The 24,593-nt window shown below is 45.0% G+C and overlaps 1 protein-coding gene across 1 annotated transcript in view; it reads right to left on the bottom strand.

Annotated features, from left to right (window-relative positions):
• The window catches only part of TTC21B (tetratricopeptide repeat domain 21B), a 91,624-nt gene that overhangs the window by 57,472 nt on the left and 9,559 nt on the right, over positions 1–24,593 (bottom strand). Inside the window, exons 7-13 of the mRNA XM_040440285.1 lie at positions 18,782–18,866; positions 16,313–16,411; positions 15,017–15,209; positions 11,691–11,788; positions 2,961–3,161; positions 1,770–1,899; positions 918–1,075 (exon numbers count right to left, since the gene is read on the bottom strand). Of these exons, the coding sequence (XP_040296219.1) occupies positions 918–1,075; positions 1,770–1,899; positions 2,961–3,161; positions 11,691–11,788; positions 15,017–15,209; positions 16,313–16,411; positions 18,782–18,866 (964 nt within the window). The remainder of the gene's footprint in view (positions 1–917; positions 1,076–1,769; positions 1,900–2,960; positions 3,162–11,690; positions 11,789–15,016; positions 15,210–16,312; positions 16,412–18,781; positions 18,867–24,593) is intronic.

The raw sequence follows: 24,593 nt of genomic DNA, 5'->3' as shown, positions 1-24,593 counted from the left end.
ATGCTGGGTCTCTCAAGAGAGACCCAGCGTGTTGAAACCAATTACCAGCATCCTCATTGGTCGCAGAGGATTCTGGTAAGAAGCCCGGAAGTGCATGCTTCTGGGTTTTTGAGCTTTTAAATGCTATGATCACACTTGATCACAGAATCTAAAGGCTTTAATCCGCGATCGGCATTATTGCCGGTCGCAGTCACGGAAGGTGAGGGAAGGGAAGCAAACAAAACACAACAAAATTACACAGAACAGCAGGCTAGCCCCCCACAGCTAGGGAACAGGAAAAGGTCACCACCTGATAGTCCCTGAGCCTTTCGCTGGCTGCTACCAACATGAACAAATCTCGATGGTAGAAGTGTTCATGCACTCGAACCTAAGCCCTGCTGCAACTGATACAAACCCTCAGCTAGGAAGCAGGAGAAAAGACAACCGGTTCCTTGCACCAGATGAAGGAACCTGCGTCTACCTAAGGCCTAGCCAGTACAAACAACAGAAGGGAAGGAAGGAGGACTTAACTGAAGACGAACTGGGAGCAGGAGATCCACAAAACACCAGCAGAGAACTCCAGGAGAAACTATAAACCGCAAGGGCTATAGTGAGAGGCAGAAATAAATAGCACCACTAACAAACTAATGAGAACCTGTGAGAGGATGGGATCCTGCCAGAAGCCACAACAAAGCAATCTGTCAGATAGATTCACGTGCAGCAAGTCTGACAGATCTTCTCAGATCACTCACAGGGCAGGGGCGTGACAGCGGGTCTCTGCTGTTCGAAACAGCGGAGACCCACCGGCTATGGCGCCCGCCATATTTACCCATCGCTACATGTACAGCGCTGGTAGAAAAAGGGTTACGTTTTTTTTTTTTTTTTTAAACTATAGTAACTATAGCTGGTATGAGATTTGATCTTTTTTGACAACTCACCTCAAAGCTATAACTCAGACATAGCTCTAGAGAGTGAGAACACAGCTTCAAGTTGTCCTGATACAAATAAACCTGAGCCATCAGAAGATGTGCATCAGCATATGACGGATTATGGTCCAGAAAGAGCTGCAGGCTGCTCTGAGCCGCTTCAACGTCACCTACAGAAAGAAAGAATACATTAGACATACGAGAGGGACAATGTCACCAGACCACAGTCCCCTTACCCACAGTCAAAAGCAAAGTAACCGACACAACATTATATGCAGAGAGCCAATCCAACAAACCTAAGAAAATGATCCATGACCTTAGAGAGGACCCTCCCCTCTCCTGACATGTCTGTATTATTATATACTTTTATACTATTCCTCATGTAAAAAAATAATATTATTCTGGAGAATCATTTTTAGAACTTTTCATTCGACTGCTCCTCTGTTATGCCTCCTACAAATTTATAAATAGACTGAGATTAATTATTACCATTTGGAAGTGTGTCCCTACCCAGTCTGACACTGTCCAATAAATGTTGATAGCACTAGACTGTGCAGGGACACATCTCTTTGGGAAGGGAAATTAGTAACCCCCCAGCTGTCAAATAATTTATCATTTCCAGGAGGAATAACACAAGGCAGAATTATAAAAAAAACAAAAAAAAAAAAAAACATCCAGAACAGTTTTTTCCCCCCATTGGAAATGCAAGTCTTTGCTAAATCAGACAAGTAAGGATAGCAGACGGATCCTTTAAGAAAGATGAGGCAGTGGGCGGTGATGAACAAAATACATACATATTGTGAAAATGTAGAAATCTCTCCTCCTTTACATAAGAAAAGATCTGTGCCATCGATTTAGACCTACCTGCTAAATATTTCACCTTTGCAATCAGAAACACGGCTTGTTGTAGACCTGGAGCAGTCTTCACTATTGTTTCCAGGACGGAGGTACAGTGCTTCAAGAGGGAGCAGACGGGCTGGCCGGCTGCTGGGGGCTGAGGAGATAACATTTTTATAATAACTATTTTTATTTTTTAAATTGTTTTAAAGGGCTTGTCAAGGTTTGGGCTGCTTATGGCACTGCAGATCATTTCCCTTCAAAAGAATGAAGCCCAACATCAGCACCAAACACAGCCCATGGACAGATGAGGCCCCAGAAAGGAAGCAAGCCCTTTTTTTTTTTTTCTGATCCTGGAAGACCCCTTGAATATTTCATATACCATGCAAACTCTTCTTCTGTCCCACCACCAGTTTCCATGGTCAGGTGGCTACGTCGTCCAGTGACTGGCACTGGACAGGATAATCCTGCCATATGATGCTATGTCATGATGAATGCACCCTCACCCATGTCTAATGGACTCAGTAGACCAACAGAGCCCGGCAGAGAGGGACGGAGAACTCATATGGTAAGGTTATAACTTTCCCCACTGTTTACAATTTCTGGGAAGGTTTGAAGAATCTGCAAAAGTTCAGAAAATCCTTTGAAGGAGTTGTCCAGTTCACTCTCCCCCCCCCCCCCCCCCCCATCCCAGATCTAAGGAGGGAAGCATACTTACCTGTTCCCCGCCATTTGGTTCTGGCTCCTTCGGTGCACTGCTGCGCTCCAGTCCCCGCTTGTAAACTTCCATGGTTGGATGGGGGTCAAGTGTGGCATTGTAGACAATGACTTACTGCAGCAGTGATGTGTCCCTCAAGTGGGAAGTGACCAGTGACATGCCACTTGGGGGACATGTCACTTCTGTGGCTGCAGAAGCACATGACCCTGTCTATTCTGGAAGTTTAGGCGGGGACCAGAGCACAGGAGTGGACTGAAGGAGGCGGAATGGAGATGTGGAGAGAACGTAAGCATGTTTCCCTCCAAGAGTCATCTCGCCGGGGGGGGTTTGGGCTTAACAAAAAAGGCATTAAAAAGTTCATTGAAGAAGTTTCCCCAGTTTTGCTAAAATTTTATTTAACTTTTTTTTTTTTGTAACAGTCCCTTTTCAGAAAACCCCTTAAATTTGGCCGGCGTCACCTTTTCCTCCACAGAATTTTTGCAATAATGGGCACACTTTACCTGGTTGGGGCAAAAACTTAAATATTCCCTTATTATTTCAAGTAAGAAATCTGGGTTTAATGTCTCAAAGTACTGGATCCCGAGAGGCAAGCCTTGCAAAGAAGAGAAGTGATTGTCAAGGACGTCTTTTAACAAATGGATAACCTCTTCTTGTTTCTTCTGCTTCTTTATGGCCAAAACAGCCCGTAAGTAAGATAATTCCTGCAAAAGAAAAGACTTTCTATTGTTTTCATCTGTTAGTTTTTCTGTTTCTTGTCAATTATGACCCAGTACGATCACACAAGGGGTGGTCAGAGACGACATGATCACTTGACTCCAACCCGACAGGAATATCAGCTCTGCCGTATAATATCCATGCAGGAGAGCTGATGTAATCAGGGGTAATGGTACTCCACTTTAATCAACAGCATAAAACCCAACACAATCTGTCCAAAGTCAAAAATCAACCTATAAAGTATAGGGTTTTCTTTGGGGTATAAAAACCCATGCAAACACGGGGAGAACATAGAACCTGATCTTCTGATCAGTCATACTGTAGGTACATGAGAAGATCAAACTGATGATCTGAGATCTAGGATGACTATTAGTTTACAGACTGAAACTAAACCCTTTAAAGGATAACTAACATTTTAGCATATGTTCCTGCTGCAGCAGCATTATGCATAAAGCAATCTTTAGTTTCCTCATTTACCACTGTTTTCCTTGAGTTTTCCCCTTAGTTACGGCTGTTTTGAATCCTACATTATGAGGATCTTCTCAAGATGGTTCCTCTGTCAGTTCTCTGAGGCCAAAACTGCTTTCCCTCAGGGCACATACAAACTTGCTGTAGCCAGCAGCTCCCTGCCAGCCAATCAGATTGGATTACTGAGAGACACGCCTCTTCACTCTGAAGCCTAATGCAGGCATGCAGTGTGAAGGACCGCCCCTCTGTCTTCCTAGCAGGAGACAGATGAGCCATAGCAACGGTCTTTTAAGGGAGCAGTGGAAAGGGACAGAGGACATTAATGAAAGCTGTTATTGTAAGGTAATTACAGATCTTTTGACAATCATTGACAGACTAACTCAGGTATACATGACTAGCTCTAATAAACTAGTAAATAAATAAAAAATGACCTATCCTTTAAGGCACTGCTCAGATTTTAGTAACTTAAAGGGGTTGTCCAGCTTTTATCAAGTGATGGCCTATCCTCACTAGCTGATTGACGGGGGTCCGACACCCTGCTGATTAGCTGTTCAGATCAACTCTGTAGTGGAGGAAACTCATTACTACAGCTCTGCTTTCATTGATGTCAGTGGTAGCAGTGCTGTAGTGACGAGCTGCGTCCGCTGTGTAGCTGCTGATGGAGCTGCTGATGGAGCTGCGTAGTTCCTGTGCAGACTTTTGGCGCTGGAGCTACACCGAACAGCTGATCAGGGGGGGTGGGCCAATCCCCGCCAATCAGCTATTGATGGTCTATCCTCAGGCTAAGCCATCACTTAGTAAAAGCTGGACAACCCCTTGAAAATGTCATACAAGCTGCTAAGCAGAATTTCTCATCCTTATCATTGGGTGACACAGACTTGACCATGGGCATAGCTGTTGCCGCTAGGAGGCGGACACTAAGCACAAGAAGTGTAAGCTCCTCCCCTTCAGCTATACCCTTCCTACAGGGACTAAGCTAAATCAGTTTTAGCTTAGTGTCTGTAGGAGGCAGACCTCCCTGTGTTGCTGGTCTGCTGATTTCTTTTCTTCTTTTGTTTTTTCCTTTTTTTCTAGCGGGAGTTTCAGGCAGTCCTTAAAATGTAAAAGTATAAAAAAGGGGCAGTAGTAACTAATGAAACTTAACTTTTAATAAATAAAGGATAAATAAAGCTAGGACCTAGATGCACGAGATAGGGTCTCCAGAGAGGGAAAGGTTCCGGACAGGGCCACTCTTTTCAGGCCGATGACTCCTTATTAGGAGGTCATTAGGGTCAATGATAGCCTTGATAGAGCGCATTAGGATCAGCATAGGATCTGCTGTCTCCATCTATATCTACCAGATGTGACATCAGATGTTAACCGAAAATTAAGAATAGCAGTAAAATGGACACGACATCTGTAACCTGTTCCTGAGACAAGTCTGCATCTCATAAATGGATGGACCAAAACAACACTAGATGAACCAGAAGGTTGAGGCATCAAAGGAACAGAGCTACTATACACCTATTCTGATCCAAGGCCACGTCCACACCCTGTGGAATTTTTGGACTGGTAAGAACTATCAATCTTTTTACCAATCCACCCTTTACACCCTACTTAGGGTCATTTGTTATGTGTTGATATGGTGTATTGGAGGTCCATTGGGACCTTTGGCTTGATAAGTGGGGGCTGGAGTTTTTAAATGGATCGTGCATCTAGGTCCTAGCTTTATTTATCCTTTATTTATTAAAAGTTAAGTTTTATTAGTTACTACTGCCCCTTTTTTATACTTTTTGATTTTCAAGTGCAGTAGACTGTGGGAGGTATAACTGTAACAACATCCCCCCCCCCCCCCCCTTATAGACGGGCATACTTTATAATTGTTTAGTCCTTAAAATTGCCTGCACTCCCACCCAGGAGACGGGAGACCAGGGGTTCACCCAAACTCCCTGCTCCTTCCCGTTCTCCAGAAGCAAAGGAGGACCAGAGGTTCTTACAAAGCCTCTGTTTCCCTCCAGCATGCGGATCGCCACAGCCGCCCACCGCAAGTCCCCTCTGTTCCGATGTAGCGTCCCTCCCCAAGGGGCCGCACACCGAAGGTGGTGATTCGGCTGGAGCCAGGGGGCAGAAGACCCCGGCTCGGCGTCGCAAACGTGTTCCCGCCTCTTCCTCTGGAAGATCAGGTCCAAGGGACTGCCTGTCATTCTCGTGGCCCCAGATTGGCCGCACCGGGTGTGGCACGCGTCTCTAGTCGCAGTTCTCGCCGACGAACCCTGGCGTCTTCCTCTTCAGGAGGACCTTCTGTCGCAGGGGCCGATCTTCCACCCGAATTTAGGGTCGCTACATTTAACAGCATGGTTGTTGAAGCCACCGTATTGTAGGCTCTGGGATTTTCGGATGCGGTGGTCCAGACCATGATTCAGGCCAGGAAGCAGTCGTCTTCCAGAATTTACCACCGGACCTGGAAGTCCTACTTTAGTTGGTGCGTGCGGCATCAGCTGTCTCCCGTTCGGTTCTCTTTGCCGCGACTCTTGGCTTTCCTGCAGTCGGGCATGGACTTCGGGCTGGCTCTCAGCTCCCTCAAAGGGCAAGTTTCAGCTCTCTCTGTTCTTTTTCAGCGGAATTTGGCTTCACTTTCGGCGGTTCAGAGCCCTTGCAGCAGGTGTCGCTTTACTTCCTGTTCTACAAGGTGGCGTTTTTGGTGGCAATCACGTCCATCCGTAGGGTGTCGGAACTTGCGGCTCTTTCATGTCGGTCGCCTTTCCTGATCCTCCATCAGGATAAGGTGGTCCCTCACCCTGAAGGTGGTGTCGAAATTTCATCTAAACGAGGATATTATTCTCCCTTCATTTTGTCCGGGACCATCTCATCCTCGGGAGAAGTCGCTCCATACTCTGGATTTGGTTTGTGCCATTCGAGTCTATCTGTCCCAGACTCCCTATTCCCTATCAAAGGGTACTATACCTGTGATTCCTCATTTGTCGTTTATTTAATTAAATGCCCGTGTGGACTTTGTTATGTGGGTGAAACCACGCAACAAATAAGGAATCGTATTTCTAAACATAAATCCACCATCAGGACTGAACAGTTTTTGTTACCAATCCCAGCACATTTTAAGGAACACAACCATCAGATCTCATCCTTACGCTATCAGGTTTTGGAACAAGTTAATACCCCACGGAGAGGCGGTAACAGGATTAAAACATTGAAACAAAGAGAAAGTTTCTGGATACACCGACTGGACACTTTATCCCCAAGAGGCCTCAACCGGGAATGTGACTTTTACTGTGATCTTTAAATACTCAATCTTTAAACCTTCATTCTTGTTTTTCGGTATTGTGGACTGATATGGTGTTATAATGTCATTTCTTTGATATTAATATGCATATACTTCTCCTTTGTTTCAGGCTCCCTAGTTGGATTATAATCATAGTCAATATACAAGTTGGTGAGAATCAAACCCCTTCCCCCCCCCCTTCCCTTTCCCCGCATTTCCCTCCATCCTCTTTCCTTCCCCCCCCCCTTTTTTTTCCCCTTCCTTTTTTTCCCCTCTTCCATCCCTCTCTTCCACCCCTCCCTCTCATCATAGATTATAATATAGTATAAGATTATAGTATATATAGATACCTATATGCTGAGACACTTATCCACTAAATCTAGAACCATATAATGTGAATATTCGCCTTTTGTTCCTTAAAAATTTATTCTTCACATTTTTAGCACGACAAGAATCGAAGCAATTGTTTAATTATACTTTAATTATACTTTAAACCATTCCATCTATATGTATGTGACCACCCTTTCTTTACTTGAGATAACTTTCCCCATTCTTCTTAATTAAAGCGCTAGCATAGAACTATATATACTCCTTATTTTTAAAAAAATCCTCAATATCCTTCTTTATAACTCTTCTTCCTCCTCTTAACCAAATAGCAGACCGATCCCCAGCCTATCATTCCCGTTTTCCATGATACACCATGTTATATATCCCCTGCATTAAGCTATCTTCTATTTCTGTGCCAGTACCCAGTGCGCATGCGCACACTACGGCCCGCGATCACGCGGTTCACATGACGTCATTGACGATCATGTGACCGGCTGAACCCGGACACAGGGCAAAGCGCCCACATGACTTCCAGCCCCATAGTTTAAAACACACACGAACGCAGAGACACATAGCGCCTGCATCAAGCCGTCAGCTACTCGGCCATGGTGAGTCTTTATGCTATATATCCATGCACTAGATAATGACATTCAATCTGCTGCTTGTTTTATCCACAGATATTACTCTGGATGCTTACTAGACTCTATTTAATACATAGATTCCTGACTTAACTTTATGCCCCATTGATTGGTTCATGCTATAGCCCAGTCCTGATCATTATGTCCTCCTCCTTTAGAGACAGCATTTGCTCTATCTGTCTTGTATCCCTCTTACTTTACCCACCCGCTACGCTCTTTTTACTATAGTTAGAATCTGAGACCTGTATGTATGTTTATGTATGTGCATGTACATATACACTGCGTGCAGAATTATTAGGCAAATGAGTATTTTGACCACATCATCCTCTTTATGCATGTTGTCTTACTCCAAGCTGTATAGGCTCGAAAGCCTACTACCAATTAAGCATATTAGGTGATGTGCATCTCTGTAATGAGAAGGGGTGTGGTCTAATGACATCAACACCCTATATCAGGTGTGCATAATTATTAGGCAACTTCCTTTCCTTTGGCAATATGGGTCAAAAGAAGGACTTGACAGGCTCAGAAAAGTCAAAAATAGTGAGATATCTTGCAGAGGGATGCAGCACTCTTAAAATTGCAAAGCTTCTGTAGCGTGATCATCGAACAATCAAGCGTTTCATTCAAAATAGTCAACAGGGTCGCAAGAAGCGTGTGGAAAAACCAAGGCGCAAAATAACTGCCCATGAACTGAGAAAAGTCAAGCGTGCAGCTGCCAAGATGCCACTTGCCACCAGTTTGGCCATATTTCAGAGCTGCAACATCACTGGAGTGCCCAAAAGCACAAGGTGTGCAATACTCAGAGACATGGCCAAGGTAAGAAAGGCTGAAAGACGACCACCACTGAACAAGACACACAGGCTGAAACGTCAAGACTGGGCCAAGAAATATCTCAAGACTGATTTTTCTAAGGTTTTATGGACTGATGAAATGAGAGTGAGTCTTAAAGGGCCAGATGGATGGGCCCGTGGCTGGATTGGTAAAGGGCAGAGAGCTCCAGTCCGACTCAGACGCCAGCAAGGTGGAGGTGGAGTACTGGTTTGGGCTGGTATCATCAAAGATGAGCTTGTGGGGCCTTTTCGGGTTGAGGATGGAGTCAAGCTCAACTCCCAGTCCTACTGCCAGTTTCTGGAAGACACCTTCTTCAAGCAGTGGTACAGGAAGAAGTCTGCATCCTTCAAGAAAAACATGATTTTCATGCAGGACAATGCTCCATCACACGCGTCCAAGTACTCCACAGCGTGGCTGGCAAGAAAGGGTATAAAAGAAGAAAATCTAATGACATGGCCTCCTTGTTCACCTGATCTGAACCCCATTGAGAACCTGTGGTCCATCATCAAATGTGAGATTTACAAGGAGGGAAAACAGTACACCTCTCTGAACAGTGTCTGGGAGGCTGTGGTTGCTGCTGCACGCAATGTTGATGGTGAACAGATCAAAACACTGACAGAATCCATGGATGGCAGGCTTTTGAGTGTCCTTGCAAAGAAAGGTGGCTATATTGGTCACTGATTTGTTTTTGAATGTCAGAAATGTATATTTGTGAATGTTGAGATGTTATATTGGTTTCACTGGTAAAAATAAATAATTGAAATGGGTATATATTTGTTTTTTGTTAAGTTGCCTAATAATTATGCACAGTAATAGTCACCTGCACACACAGATATCCCCCTAAAATAGCTAAAACTAAAAACAAACTAAAAACTACTTCCAAAAATATTCAGCTTTGATATTAATGAGTTTTTTGGGTTCATTGAGAACATGGTTGTTGTTCAATAATAAAATTAATCCTCAAAAATACAACTTGCCTAATAATTCTGCACTCCCTGTATGTGTGTGTGTGCAGATGTACGCATGCACACATATATATGTATGTGTGCAATTCGCCGAATTCCATATCGTTTCCTCCTTCACCACATGTCAATACTATATTATGGTCGCCAAATGTAGACGCAAATTAAACCGTTATATTCATTTACAGATCCCTTGAGAAAGGTCTTTGACAGGACCGAAACGTTGGGACACATTACGGCCTACAAAGATATGTGATTTATGCTTACATTACTATGATGGCGCGACCAGTCATATATTGACAAAATTTATGAATATTTTTGTACCAATAATAAATTTGCAAAGCAAAAGACATTGGTGTGCCGTGGATTATCTCTATATATTCTACGACTGAAGTCCTCTGCGAGCACCCACCACCATATTAAGGTGTGCGGACTCCACAATTTTCCTCAATATCTGTCCCAGACGGCATATTTCCGGCAAACGGGTCCGAGACAAAAGCTGGCAGCGTCGAAGTCTTCCATTTACCAATGGATTTCTTTGGCCATTATGGAAGCGTACCGCGTTAAGAACCGGGTCCCACCCTTCCGGGTGACTGCTCATTCGGCTCGGGCAGTGGGGGCCTCTTGGGTGGTGCATCACAGGGCTTCGGCCCTTCAGGTATGCAAGGCGGCTACCTGGTCGTCTTTGCACACTTTTTCCAACTTTTAGAGTGCACACCTTTGCGTTTTCTGACGCTTCTCTGGGGCGTACAGTTTGCAGACGGCGGTTCTCTGATTGATGAGAGGGTTGCTTGTTATGCCCACCCTTGGGGACTGCTCTGTAACGTCCCATGGTCAAGCCTGTGTCCCCCAATGATACGGATGAGAAAACTAGATTTTTCTACTTACCGTAAAATCTGTTTCTCTTCCGTTCATTGGGGGACACCACTCCCACCCATTTTTTTTTTGTTTAGGGGCCTTTTCAGGCCTGTGTGGCTCTGGGTTTGTTTTTTGGTATTGCTTCTTCTACTGCTATTGCACTGATTTAGCTTTGTCCCTGTAGGAAGGTTATAGCTGAAGGGAAGGAGCTTACACTCTGTGTGCTTAGTGTCCGCCTCCTAGCGGCAACAGCTATACCCATGGTCAAGCCTGTGTCCCCCAATGAACGGAAGAGAAACAGATTTTACGGTAAGTACAAAAATCTAGTTTTTGAGACCACAACTTTTTGCTTAGAATATTGCGTCGGCTCAAGTAACGGAAATTTATGCACCGTACCAAAGGGGTAGAAACTTTCTACATAAATCTGTAGAATATATGAACACTGAGGTGTAAGTTGAAGCTCCTGGGCCCTAATACGGCACTCCAGCTGTGGTCAAACTACAAATCCCAAGATCAAAACTTGCTTGGCTGTTCTCAGAACTCCATAGAAATTAATGGAGCATGCTGGGAGTCGTAGTTTCACCACAGCTGGAGTGCCAGAGGTTAGCCATCACTGCTTACCAGGCCTCCCATTTGTCATCTACCGTTTATAACACTGTTGGATTATTATTTTTTTGACGTGGCAACGAGTTTCTTGGGCCCCTTAGGCCCTACTTCTGCACCCCTAATACTGACCCCTTTGTGGAAACATTTGAAACTTTGGATCATATCAGAGCAAATGCCATCTTTCTCAAATCTCAGCAGCCTGTAGTTTCCTTCCTCTTCACTCTCCAAATACAGGAAATACTAGGTAGTGAGGAGGGGGATGCAGCTGCAGGTTACCTCACTGCAGGAGAGAGGAGATGGAGCAGCAGTGGGTCAGCGCCTGATCATACTGCTACAATACACCAGGGAGGAGTGATTATAAATTCAGGAATGTGTCCCGGCAAAAAGAATGAAAGAAATGCAGATGTGACATCCACCAACGCTATGGAGTAGATTTATTAGAACAGCTATGTTAGTTGTGTAGTGCGCCTAACGCTAGTTCTGTAGGCAGAGATTACACCCCACATAGTCCACTGACGTGGATCTAAAGAGCTGAGATGCTTTGCTCTGAAGGCCTTACTTCTGACTCACCCCAGACTTTCCAATAGACTGCTGAATCTCCATCAGAAATTCCAGCTGCTGATCAGCATCTTGTAGTTGTCCCTCCAGCACCTGACATCGAATAATACCTACAAAACATTGCAAAACAGGTTACTTCCCACAAGTCGTTAAAAAGCGGCTCAGTTCATATACTACTAAGGCCGCCTGCACACTATGCGGATTACGAGCATTTTTTTTCCTACAGATTTTCGTGTGGAAAAACCACAGTGTAATACAGTCCCAGCAAAGAGTGTAGACAAATCTCATGTAGGTGCGGAAATTGACCTGCTGTACGGATTTAGAAATGTGCAGCATGTGAACTGTTTTTCTTGTGCAGATTTCACCCTTGTCAATGGAAGGGTAAGCATTGGAGAAATTCACACATGAAAAAATGCACCAAAAACACAATAAACAGTGCAGATTTATGTGCATTTTTTGTGCAGTTTCGGGGTGGATTTCATGCAGATTTTCTGCATGTGCAAAAAGATTGGTTGCTGCTTCTCTGTTTTCCATAATGAAGCGACACTCGTGTGCCATGGAAAGTCTGACTCCTTACTGGAATGGAAAAAGGAGCCTGAAATAGCAGCACATTTTCCAGACTGTCCCAGGCATTTCTTTCAGGGTATAAAGTACAAATGCACTAATCCAATATGTTAGGTTTTGTTCACATCTGTATCATGCTTCATTTGGCCTGCGGTGGCGCTGCAGCTGATCTAAACACTTTATGGCGTATTCTTCCGCAAGTTAAACCTCATCAGCCTGGGGTCTAAAGAGCAGGACACCCTGTAATGAGGTTACACTCAGGGGACCCTCCAAAAGACTAGCCCAATGCAGAACCCCCTTTAAAGGAGTTGTGCACATTTGAGGGGGAGGGGATTAGCAAAAACCCCCTCCTAGGCAGACCAGCGAAGGATACTTACCTGCTTCATGTGCTCCACAGACTCCGCTGCTCTGCTAGGGTCTCTAGATGTAAATTTTGGTATGACACTGCTGCAGCCAATTGCTGGCTGCAGTGGTGAGCTACTCCCCTTGCGTCACATGACCATTTGTCATGAAGCAAGTGTAGCAGGTCAAACTGGAAGTTTACATCCAGGGACCCAAATGGAGCAGGGGAGGCCGGAAAGCACAGGAGCCGGGAGCCATGGTCAGGAAGCAGGTAAGTATGATTTCCTTCGCAGGTCTGCCCAGGAGGGGGCATGTGTCTTGGACAGGAAGTGGGGGAAAGCACTTTTGACAGAAACCCCTACACATTCCATGGTCTGCCAGTCCTGTCGAAATTGGCAGGCGCGGTGTCACCGCCAGATCTTTGAGAAGTTCTGACAGACGTTCTTCAGTACCTCCTGCATGATGTTCTTTTGTTTTGCTTTCCCTTTGACATCTCTTCTCCCTCTCCCAGCTGTCATCTATTAGCAGTGATTGCCTCCCTATATATCACCTCCCATACTGCCTCACTTTGCGGTTTATACTACTTCCTGAATTGGTTTCACTGCTTGAAGTTGCTACTGCTGGTTCCTCAAGATAAGTCTATTTCTGTATTGTGTTTTCCTGTTGACTTGATTCTAGGTGACGCTGACTCCCTCCGTATTTAGTGCAGGGAGCCGGTGGTCGTGTCCCCTCACTATTATAGGGTTTGCAGGTGTCACTCAGTCTAAGGTACGTGGACATGCAACTTTCTATCATTGAGATCTTTGCATGGGCTGAGCAGTGAGGGAGAGCTCTAGGGCTTTAATAGGTCTCACCCTTTTGTTCCTTAGTTTTGGATCAAGTCAGTCGGATCTTTATTTGTTACTTATTGTTTCCTGCAACACCATCCGTGACACGCGGTCCACATTTATCTTAGGCTATGTTCAAATCACGTTTTTGTCCGTATCAGTTAAACAGATGACACCAAAGAGTTCCATTATAAAATAAATAAATAAAAAAAGTATGTGTTAACATATACATTTTTGGTTGGAATCTGCAGGACGGAAAAGTGTGGTGTACTATGCTATTGCCTCCCCCCAATGTATATGTTAAACGTGGGGCAAAAAACGTAATGTGAACTCAGCCTTAGATGTATGGCCAGCTTGACATGTTGTTTCCTACTGTAGACATAACCCCAAAAGAAGTTTTTATTTAAAAACTATATAATTTGTCCATGTTAGGCTACTTTCACACTCGCGTTTTGTGCGGATCCGTCATGGACAGATCCGTTCAGATAATACAACCGTCTGCATCTGTTAGAGAACAGATCAGTTTGTATTATCTGTAACATAGCCAAGACGGATCAATCTTGAACACCATTGAAAGTCAATGGAGGACGGATCCGTTTTCTATTGTGCCAGATTGTGTCAGTGAAAACGGATCCGTCCCTATTGACTTACATTGTGTGCCAGGACGGATCAGTTTGGCTCAGTTACATCAGACGGACACCAAAACGCTGCAAGCAGTCTCCAAAGCGGAATGCAGACGGAACTCATGCAAACTGATGCATTCTGAGCGGATCCTTTCCCATTCAGAATGCATTAGAATGCAAACTGATCCGTTTTGGACCGCTTGTGAGAGCCCTGAACGGATCTCACAAACGGAAAGCCAAAACGCGAGTGTGAAAGTAGATTCAACTTGAATGGGAGCAGCGCTGCAGTAACCAGGCACGTGGATTACATAACGTATGAAGCTCTGCAGTTACGGTGTCTGTTCTACCAACATCGCTCCTGCACAGAGCCGATTGGCTGGCGTGCCGGAAGTCTAACGCCTACGATCTGATACTGATGACTTATCTCCATCAATACTTAAAGGGGCTGGCCCATCTCACACACTGGTGGCATATGGCTGGGATATGCAACTAACATCAGACAGGTGAGGGCCCCACCTTTGGGTGCAGCACTTATCTCTACAACAGGGATTTCAAAGCAAAGGAGAGCACACAATGCTCTCCATTAACTTCTATGGGAGTACTGAAAACAGCCAAGCAAGCGCGTTCGGCTATTTTTGGAAGTCCCATAGAAATGAATGGTGAACATGCTGCACATGCATGGCCGCCTCTATGGGAGTTGTGGAAATAGCTGAGCCGGCACTCGGCTATTTTCAGGACTCCCATAGAAATTAATAAAGGCCAACCCCATGATTGCCCGGTACACTCTTTACTTTGGAGGACCCGTTCTAAAGATAGGTGCGGGTTCTAACTATATGCCACCAATGTCTAAGATGGGCCAACCCCTTTAAGTTCCCGAGAATCTCTTTAAAGGTCAAATTGAGATGACCATGAGAATAAGGTGGCACGTCCTAGCTAAGTCAGGAAAAGAGTCAAACCAAGTCTGAGGCCAGTAACTTCTCACCAGTAAGTGCGGAGACGCTGGACTCATCGAGACTCATTGCCGCTTTGTACCACTTTAATGCTTCCTTAACCCGGCCTTGTAGGACAAGCTGGTAGCCGAGCTCTGTGGCAAATGTGGCATCATGAGGGGCCAAATTGACTGCACGTTCCACCATGGTTTGGGTTTGCTGAAGGATGAGCTGGTTACGTTCACACTAGGGCAGAAACGAAAAGACAGGACTTGATATTTCCACAATTACGTGTTATAGAACTGTTTTCTCTCAGGTACTATATACATTTAGGAGCACAGCTCGACAATGACTAGGAGACTATCTAGATTATAGCGGCGGTGCGATTACAACTGCTCGCCCCATTCAAGTATATGGCAGGAGCAGTCGTAATTGCCCGGTACCGTCACTAGAAGGGAGATGGCGTGCACTGAAGAGGACGCAACGCTCACACAAGTGCCGTGACCTCTTCAAACAGCTGATGCCAGTGGTCGGACCACCACCAATCTGACATTGAAGACCTGTCCTGAGGATAGGTCATCAATATCCTGACACTGCACAACCCCTTTAACTGTACCCCAAAAAGGGTGCCCCTGAACATCACAACTCGTCCTACGCTGATGGAAAAAAACGTTAAAATCTATGGCTCTTGGAAGGCAGAGGCGAAAACTAAAAAACATATATCACATAAAAGCCAAAACTAACTGTGGTGGCAAAGGGTTAATGGCATGTGCCATTATTCTGCTGGAAAATACAGGTGTAAACTAAGTCAGCCAAAAAGCACTGTAAGGAAAAGTGTCTAACACGTCCGGAAATATGCGCCAAACTTATACAGCGCGAGCCACTTCTAGCTGTCTAGTTTCAATGCACTGATAATAAACCTCCCAAGCTGTATCTCGTGGTTCTGTTCTGTACCATAGGCAAATAGGGAGGAGACAGACTGAGGACCAGAGATTGAAATCCCTACAATGCCAGTAGGGATCCTCCATATAGTTGGCTGGAGTTGCCCCCTGCAGATCAGCTGTTTTCAGAGGCCACAGTGCAATGCTGCGGCTTCTTCCTCGGCCACTGATGTCACTTTTGGTCCCAAGGCCTATTTGCAATGGAAGTGATGGGCCTGGGCTGCCATACCAAGCACAGGTGTGACTGGTAAGCTGTGAAGGGGCTGCAGCGTTCGGTGGAGCAGCAGGGGGTCCCAGGAGTTGGACGCTCACCAATCTGATATTGATGACTGCACAGAGAATAGGTCATCAATACTGATCTCCCAGAAAGCCCATACAATGTATACTACAGATAAGTCCACCACTTACCATTTTGCTAAAAGCCAGTGACATGCTGTAATACAGGTGGGCGTTGTGGGGTTCAAAGCGGTCCAAAGCACTGATTAAATCTCCCAGCTTAGTGGTCGCCTAGAGGGAAAGCAGCACATTAGATAACAGGGCATCACAAGAGCCGTCAAGTGCTCCCGTCACACTGCTTCCATGAAATTGCTGCACTAGTGAAAAGTAAGGCTACTTTCACACTTGCGCTGCTGTTTTCCGTCATAAAAACAAAAACAAAAAAAAAACGGATACAGCACTGAAAACAATGTAAGTCAATGGTGACTGATGAGTTTTTTTAGGACCCTAAAAAACTGGATCCATCCCCTATTGACTTTCAATGTATTTAGTGATGGATCAGGTTTTTTTTTCTGTTTTGATTTCATACAACCGCATTCTAACGGAAAGGATGCCTCCTGATGTGCAAAATCAAAACGGATCCGTTTAATTCCGGTATAGAGATCCTCTGCCGGATTTCAATACTGGAATTAACAATGCAAGTGTGAAAGTCGCCTAAAAGTTTAGATAGGAAAAAAGGACAAAATATGGCGTTTATATTTTCTCCAAGGACGACAACCTTTTTAAAATGGAATCAGGTCCAGCTTCGCTCCTCAGCGGCGGCCACACATTTCTCCTGTAACGGGCACTGAAGGGAACAGGCAGCACTACATGGACAGCCCTCCGTGTATTGCTTGGAGGCACCGGGTCGCCAGAGGCTCTCCATTCTGGTCCTGAGTGCAGGGCCGCCCTCTACGATAGGCATGTACCCTAATTGGGACAATTCCTTTAAAGGGTTTGTCACACGTTGAACTACGGGATAGTGGATCAATGTCTGACTGGTGAGGATCCGACTGGCGGTATCATCACGTGTTTCCTGTGTCCCCCCCATATAATGGGTCTGTAGATCCACTCATAGAGGGGGGCACAAGACCCCGCTTTCTCATGCTCGACGGCAGTACCAGTGGTCAGACCCTCACCAATCAGACATTTATTCGCTATCCTGTAGTGAAATGTTGGGACGACCCCTTTAAAGAAATTGTCTCAAGCCCCATTCATATGTGAGGACACAGGATCCCCTTCTCATGCTCGTGGAGGTACCGGTAGAACCTGAACCGATCAGACACTTATCTTGTATGAAAGCGGATACATTTAAATTTTGTGATAAGCCTTTTAACCCCTTCGCGACCGACGGCATCTATGTAAGGTGGAAGTCGAATCTTTAAACATCGCGCCCGCAGAGGGCGTCGTAGCGGCCAGGTTTCTGCTGTTTCAAGTGGCGGAAGTATGCGATCAGCCATATGGCTGATGAAATACATTTAACCACTCAGATGCCGTGGTGAAATGTGACCGCGGCATCTGAGTGGTCCAGAAGCGGGAGCGGCGTGCTCCTGCTCCAGTAACAGTGTTCCCCGGCTTAGATCAGTGAACCTGTTACCATATACTAATAGACCAAAGTCTCAAGCTGACTTCGGTAGGCATTAATAAAATATACCAATATAGGCCACTAGGTGACAGCACTGTATTGGTATATTGAAAATGAAGTGTTCAATGATGGCTAAAAAGTCAGTGAATTAAGGTAATAAAAGTTATTAAAAATATAAAAAAAAATATAAAAGTTTGAATCACTCCCCTTTCCCCAAAATCAAAATACTTAACAAATAAAAAAATACACATCATGGATATTGTCGCATGCGAACTATTCAAATCTAACAATATTAATCCTATACGGCGAATGGTGTAGCGGAAACAGAAGAAAAAGGCCCAATTCGGCATTTTTGTTTGTCCCTTCAACTGTCCAATTTTTTTTAATAAAAAGTGATCAAAACATCACACAGAATATGGTGAGGATTTTTTTTTTATTATATAGGTATGGGTATATTTTTTTACTTATACGTTTTACTTTTTTTTCAGTTTTAAAACGCAAGAAAAACTATACAAGTGTCAAGGTCAATTTTACCACATAGGGAACGCCATAAAAAAACGTAAATGGTGCCATTAAAAAGTACAACTTGTCCCGCAAAAAATAAGCCCTCATAAGGCTATGTGAACGGAAAAAAAAAAAGTTATGACTCTGGGAAGGTGAAGAGTGAAAAACGAAAATGCAGAAACGGAAAATTGCCCGATCCTCTAAGGGTTAAGGACCAGGACGAACTTATGACCTAAAGAGCATCTGTCAGCAGATTTCTACCTATGACACTGGCTGACCTGTTACATGTGAACTTGGCAGCTGAAGGCGTCTGTGTTGGTCCCATGTTCATATATGTCCGCATTGCTGAGAAATGATGTTTCGGTATATGCAAATGAGCCTCTAGGAGCAACGGGGGCGTGGTCATTACACCTAGAGGCTCTGCTCTCTCTGCAACTGCTGCACCCTCTGCACTTTGATTGACAGGGCCAGGTGTGATGACGTTTACACTGCCTGGCCCTGTCAAAACCTGATGGACCGGCTGCTTCTCTCACCTCATGAACATTTCCTTCTCGGCACAAGTAATGAAGACCCAACATCCTGATGGCTTCCAGGTTATGATTGTCCTTCTGTAGTAACCTGGAGGAAAAAGTTGGAAAAAAAAAAAAGTTTAGAACTTATGTACATTTTTGGAAGATAAAAGTGTTGTCTAGAACTAGAATATATAAGTGCTTTCCATACATGTACTGTAAGGGTAGGAGGGGAGGAGAAATATGAGGGGAGACATGGCTACAATGATTACAAAGGGGGCAGGTAGCATTTCTTTATCCAAATAAAGACTAATTTTACACTTGTCGGTAGACAATGATCTGTGAGCTACGCAATTCTGCTGCACAATCCTCTCTGGTAGTTTGTTACAATGTATCAGTCAGGATTCCAGAGCATTGTCTACACTGGATACAACTGTATCCACTTCTCAGCTAAGAGCTAGCTATGTACAGGTTAGGCTGGGTTCACATCACGTTTTTTTCAATCCTTTTAACGTAGACAAAAACCGTATTTGTTAAATGGATGCCTCAGGCTGAATGCCGTACAGTGGCATTCGATCACCATAGCGGTCCAATGAAAAAAGGATACTGGACTGTGCAGGATACAAGAACGCGGTGTGCTGTGTCTTTGTATCCTTTTTTTTCCTAATGTGTACGTCAGGCGGAGGCATAAAACGTGATGTGAACCCAGCCTTACCTGTTTCTGAATGCAAAAAATGCAAGTGTTCTCATTCACTGACAGCAAACACTTATCTTGAAAATAGTGAGGAATAGAAATACAAAGTATTTTTAACAAAGTTGTAGAGCTTTTCATCATTCAGGAATGACACTTTATTTATATAAAATAGTAAAATTCCTTCAATCTCCTCCATAAAAGCCATATTGGACTTACAGCAGGGACCTTTTATTCCCCATATAAAGGGTTGTGCACCCGCTTCCCGGCGCTGGCTCCCCGCTCCTTCTCTCCCTGGCTGCTCCGCTCCACTCCCACAATGTAAAGTTCTGTTTTGACGCTGCTGCAGATCGGCGGTGGGCCAGCTCCCGGCACCCCTGCCGATCAGCTGTTTGAAGAGAAAGCAGCGCTCGTACAAGCTCCCCGTCACAACTGCAGCGGTGAGCGGGTTTAATTACAACTCAGCCGTCCCAGAGAAATGAATGGGGACGCAATAGTTGTAATGACACCTGTTCACCGCTGCGGTTGTGATGGAGAGCAGGTAAACAGAGAAGGGAAGGGAGAGCTCGAAGGAGCGTGTCCTTATCTTTAAACAGCTGATCTGTGGGGGTGCTGGGATTCGGCCCCCCGCCAATCTGATATTGATGACCTATCCAGAGGACAGGTCATCAATAGAAAAAAAGCAGACAACCCCTTTAAGGCAAAAAGAATGAACACTACACAAGTTTGGCCTTCTGCTGATCTCTGCATGATTCATACTCCCCAAATCAGTTACAGGTATCCTGTCAGATATACCAAAGAAATGACCTGCGGATGATGTCAATGAGGAAAAATCTAATCAGACTCTTGATTTTTGTTAATAATTTTAAACGTAATCACCATCTGTATCTGTATAAATTAGCTTTTAGTTCTCATAACAAAAAAAAACGGGTTTGCGACAATCTAATGTCTATTGGGAGCCTAGTGACTCCCCCCCACATGGCAGAGAAGGGTCAGCTGTGACGGCACGTCATTACTCCACTGGAGGTGACCACTGGACCATGGTTATAACTGCGTTTGGTTATTGACTGCAGTGCACCTAGTTTAACCCCTGTAATGTACATCTATGGTAAAGTGCACAAAGGGGTTAATATCTTAAACTCTTGGACAAGGGCTTTAAAATATAATTTGGCCACCATATGGTACATGATTGCACCGGGTCCTCTTCTAAGCGGCTGATGCCAGACAAGCAAATAAACTAAGACCTTGTTTTGCGACAGTCGCCATTTGGTGATGCGTAAAATTACAATTATGCCATCAAGTGACAAGTGGGATTATACATTTTGATCAAAAAGGTATAGAAAGAGCCTCATGTTCATAAATTCTGGTTAGCAGCAGCAGACGAATGTATAACGGAGAAGAGTTGCCTGACCTAAAAGTCTCCTCACGCTGTCTAGGCAATCTCCGTAAGGAGATATAAAATCCCCCAAATCCAGACCTAGGCCTCTCAGTTAAAGGGTTTCTATCACTTCGTATCACATATTTAGGTGTCAGACACTAGCGATCCGCTAGTGTCTGCTCTAACAAACCATCCTAATATGATAGGTTTTGGGGCAGCCGTTTTGCTAAAATAACAACTTATATATATATGCTAATGAGCCTCTAGGTGCTATGGGGGCGTCATTAGCACCTAGAGGCTCCGTCTACCTTCCTAAACTGCCGCCGCCCAGCGCGTCCCTCCAGCCCGCCCATCTCCTGCTGAATGCGATCCTCTCCGTGCGCGTCTGTTCTGCGCATGCGCAGTGAATGTCTGACCGCTTCCCTGCTCAGACATCTCCACTGCGCCTGCGCCGATGACATCATAGTGCTCCGAGGAACAGGCGCAGTGGAGATGTCTGAGCAGGGAAGCGGTCAGACATTCACTGCGCATGCGCAGAACAGAGACGCGCACGGAGAGGATCGCATTCAGCAGGAGATGGGCGGGCTGGAGGGACGCGCTGGGCGGCGGCAGTTTAGGAAGGTAGACGGAGCCTCTAGGTGCTAATGACGCCCCCATAGCACCTAGAGGCTCATTAGCATATATATATAAGTTGTTATTTTAGCAAAACGGCTGCCCCAAAACCTATCATATTAGGATGGTTTGTTAGAGCAGACACTAGCGGATCGCTAGTGTCTGACACCTAAATATGTGATATGAAGTGATAGAAACCCTTTAAGCCAGTACTCTCTGCTCTGCACTGATGAAAAGCAATCACCCCGAAACAGATTTCTGCAGATGAGATGTTGGCTTAGTTATTATTCAAGTCATGCCATGATAGCTGCCTTATATCTGGTAGCATTAGAGGCAGAGCTTGCCAAAAGCTGATTTTCATACTATCTTCCCAGAATGGCAGAGGAGCGTTGCCTGACCTATGAGACTCCTCACGGTGATTAGACACTCTCCATAAAAAGATATAGTGTTCCTCGAATCCTAACACATGGCTGAGCGCTCCATGACTCTTCTTCTACAGTTGTTGCATAAAATAGGACCTAGGTCTTCAATATCTGGTACGTGTACCCCATGGGGGTGCTTGCCATGTCTCTAGGGGGTGCTCATGTTGTGCAGCACAGAGGATGATCAATGCCTTCGGGTGATCTGAGTAAGGGGTTCTTGGCTTAGGGAGTTTCTGAAACATTGATCCAGGAGACAGATGATCAGGTGTGAGGGGGTGAAGGTTGGAAAGAGGATTTCCCTACATTTGGAGCATTTGGTTACCGACCATATAATGTGGCACCGGTATCTGTAAAACATGGACTGACAGAGAAACTTTACTCGATAAATAGGCATGGTCTTACCGTACGGCCGGGTAGAAATAGCATTACGTTACGTCTTCTTTCTACACCATATTGTACCGTAAATGCTTAATACGTGGGTGTGTGATACATCACCGCAGAGAGCCGCCCCCAACACAGCAGATTGTAACCATCGTGACGAAACTGTCCAAGGGTTAACCTGTTATCTCCTGGAGTGGTCTCAACAACTATTCTATACAATCATTTTATGTTGCAGCATTAACAATGTGGAGATTGCGTTGCCTGCGCATAAAAAGGTCGATGCCAGGAGCATTTTCACATCATCGGCTCAGTATACACACAGTGTGCTTCCTGTGGCATATGTACTATAGTACTAGGGGCATGTTATAGACTGACTTCAGATCTATACACTGTATTCATTTGTCTGCATTTATTTATATGGAACAACAGGGTGAAGAAAAAAATGAATGACATCAAAACACTGCCACCTAGTGGACAAACACTGCCAAGCAGCCCTGAACAACTATGAACTAAGGGCGTGCTCTCTAACATATGGATCTAATGAATATGAAGACCACCGGCACCCGGCGGAGCTATTCAATACAGATTTTTGCAAAACGACTGGGTCATTTTAAGCAAGAGACCTAGCGTTTTGCTAAGGGGATCTATCACCAGGTTCTGCTGCCCCCAGTTAGGGCACTATAAGGGCGTGTGCAGTCTGGAAATCACGCTTCGTGTGTGAGCGCACGGCATTATACTGATTTATAATGCTGTGTGCCTCTGCATAACCTTACTGATACAGAATCAAAGTGACGGCTTTATGTCAGTAGGGTTCTGTAGCAGTAAGGTCATGCAGAGGCACACAGCATTATAAATCAGTATAATGCTTTGCGCTCCTGCAAGACATGCAGTGTCCAGAACGGAGGATCACGCACACATATGGAGCGTGATTTCCAGACTGCACACACTTGTGTGAAACAGCCTTGTGACAGTTTCCTTTTTACAAAGGAAGAGACATTTGTCAGAGGACCGCCCCGCTATTCTGTATGGTTGGGCAGAGTGACTGGCATAGATGAATTCTCCCGGCCGATGAAGCTGACTTCCCTTAGGGCATGGGTGGCACAGCAGACACGAGGGCCACCAGTTGGGCAGCGCTGAATTACACAAATCCTAAAAAAACTGACAGCTACCCATGACTCTGGCATATCTGTAAATCGCTTCATAAAATGTGGATGTACAAGTCATGCCTAATCCAGCAAGGTGTTGCAACTGCAGCACAGACGCGTTCACTTGAGTGGGGTAATGGTCAACACGAGACCTGGTCGGGAAACACACTGAAGTGACTGGGACAACTCTTATGGCCCTAGAAATTATTGGTGGTCCCAGTGGTTGAACTGGTCAGACAGACAGTCTACGTGCCATCGATACTTTTTCATGGTACAATCCATGAAATGATACCTCTCGGTTTGAGGGAGACATTGATGATGATGGTCTCTGATATTTTATAATATGACATTAATGGAATTGGTCCAACCAAAGGTAGGAATGACCTAAGCGTAGACCAGGGCGGCCGGTGGACATTTACAATTCTGTAACTGTAATTCTGCACTATTTTTCCTGTCTAAGAGACAGATACCTTGAAGGAAACCTAACGGACCCGATTATAAGTCAATGTTTGTCATGTGACAGATCCGCCATAGTGTTGTGGCATCTGTGGTATAGTATAACAGCTCATTAAAGTGATGGTCCGCTCACCAAAAAAGAAGTGATTGGGCGTGATTGAAGTACCTGACCCACAGGAGTGTTTCATAGGTCCGCGCTTGCCCTAGTCACATAATAGCATCAATGGGGCACGTCCTGTCTCACGTGGCAATCACATGGTTTACACTTCTGCTTCCGGAGACTGAATGTGATTTGTGGCATAGCCGTCCGAGGTGTCAGTACTAGCATGTCATCTAGATTTAGATATACAATAAATATTACCAGCACGTAGATGGTTACCTGGCAGCCATTCTTCTAAATCAAGTAGTAGACAACGACCAAAGTGACCAAGATGGGGGTGACAGAGGAGATAAAGGCCAATGCTGACACACAGAGCATAGCTGAGCGCTCAGACATTCCAGGATGGAAGGGGCTAGCAGGGGGTGTAAACCATGTCATCAAAGGAGAGGACGCCAAGCCGTTACTGGAAGTGAGCGAGGGACAGATCTGACCTAGTCGCCAAACATTTAGGCCCCTTTCACACGAGCGAGTTTTCCCGCGCGGGTGCGATGCATGAAGTGAACGCATAGCACCCGCACTGAATCCTGACCCATTCATTTTAATGGGTCTGTTGTTTTTCAAGCATCATTTCTGCATTGTGTGAGAATCGCA

Source organism: Bufo bufo, chromosome 7 (genome assembly GCF_905171765.1).
Source record: "Bufo bufo chromosome 7, aBufBuf1.1, whole genome shotgun sequence".
Lineage (NCBI taxonomy): Eukaryota > Metazoa > Chordata > Amphibia > Anura > Bufonidae > Bufo > Bufo bufo.
This window is presented reverse-complemented; position numbering and strand designations above follow the sequence as displayed.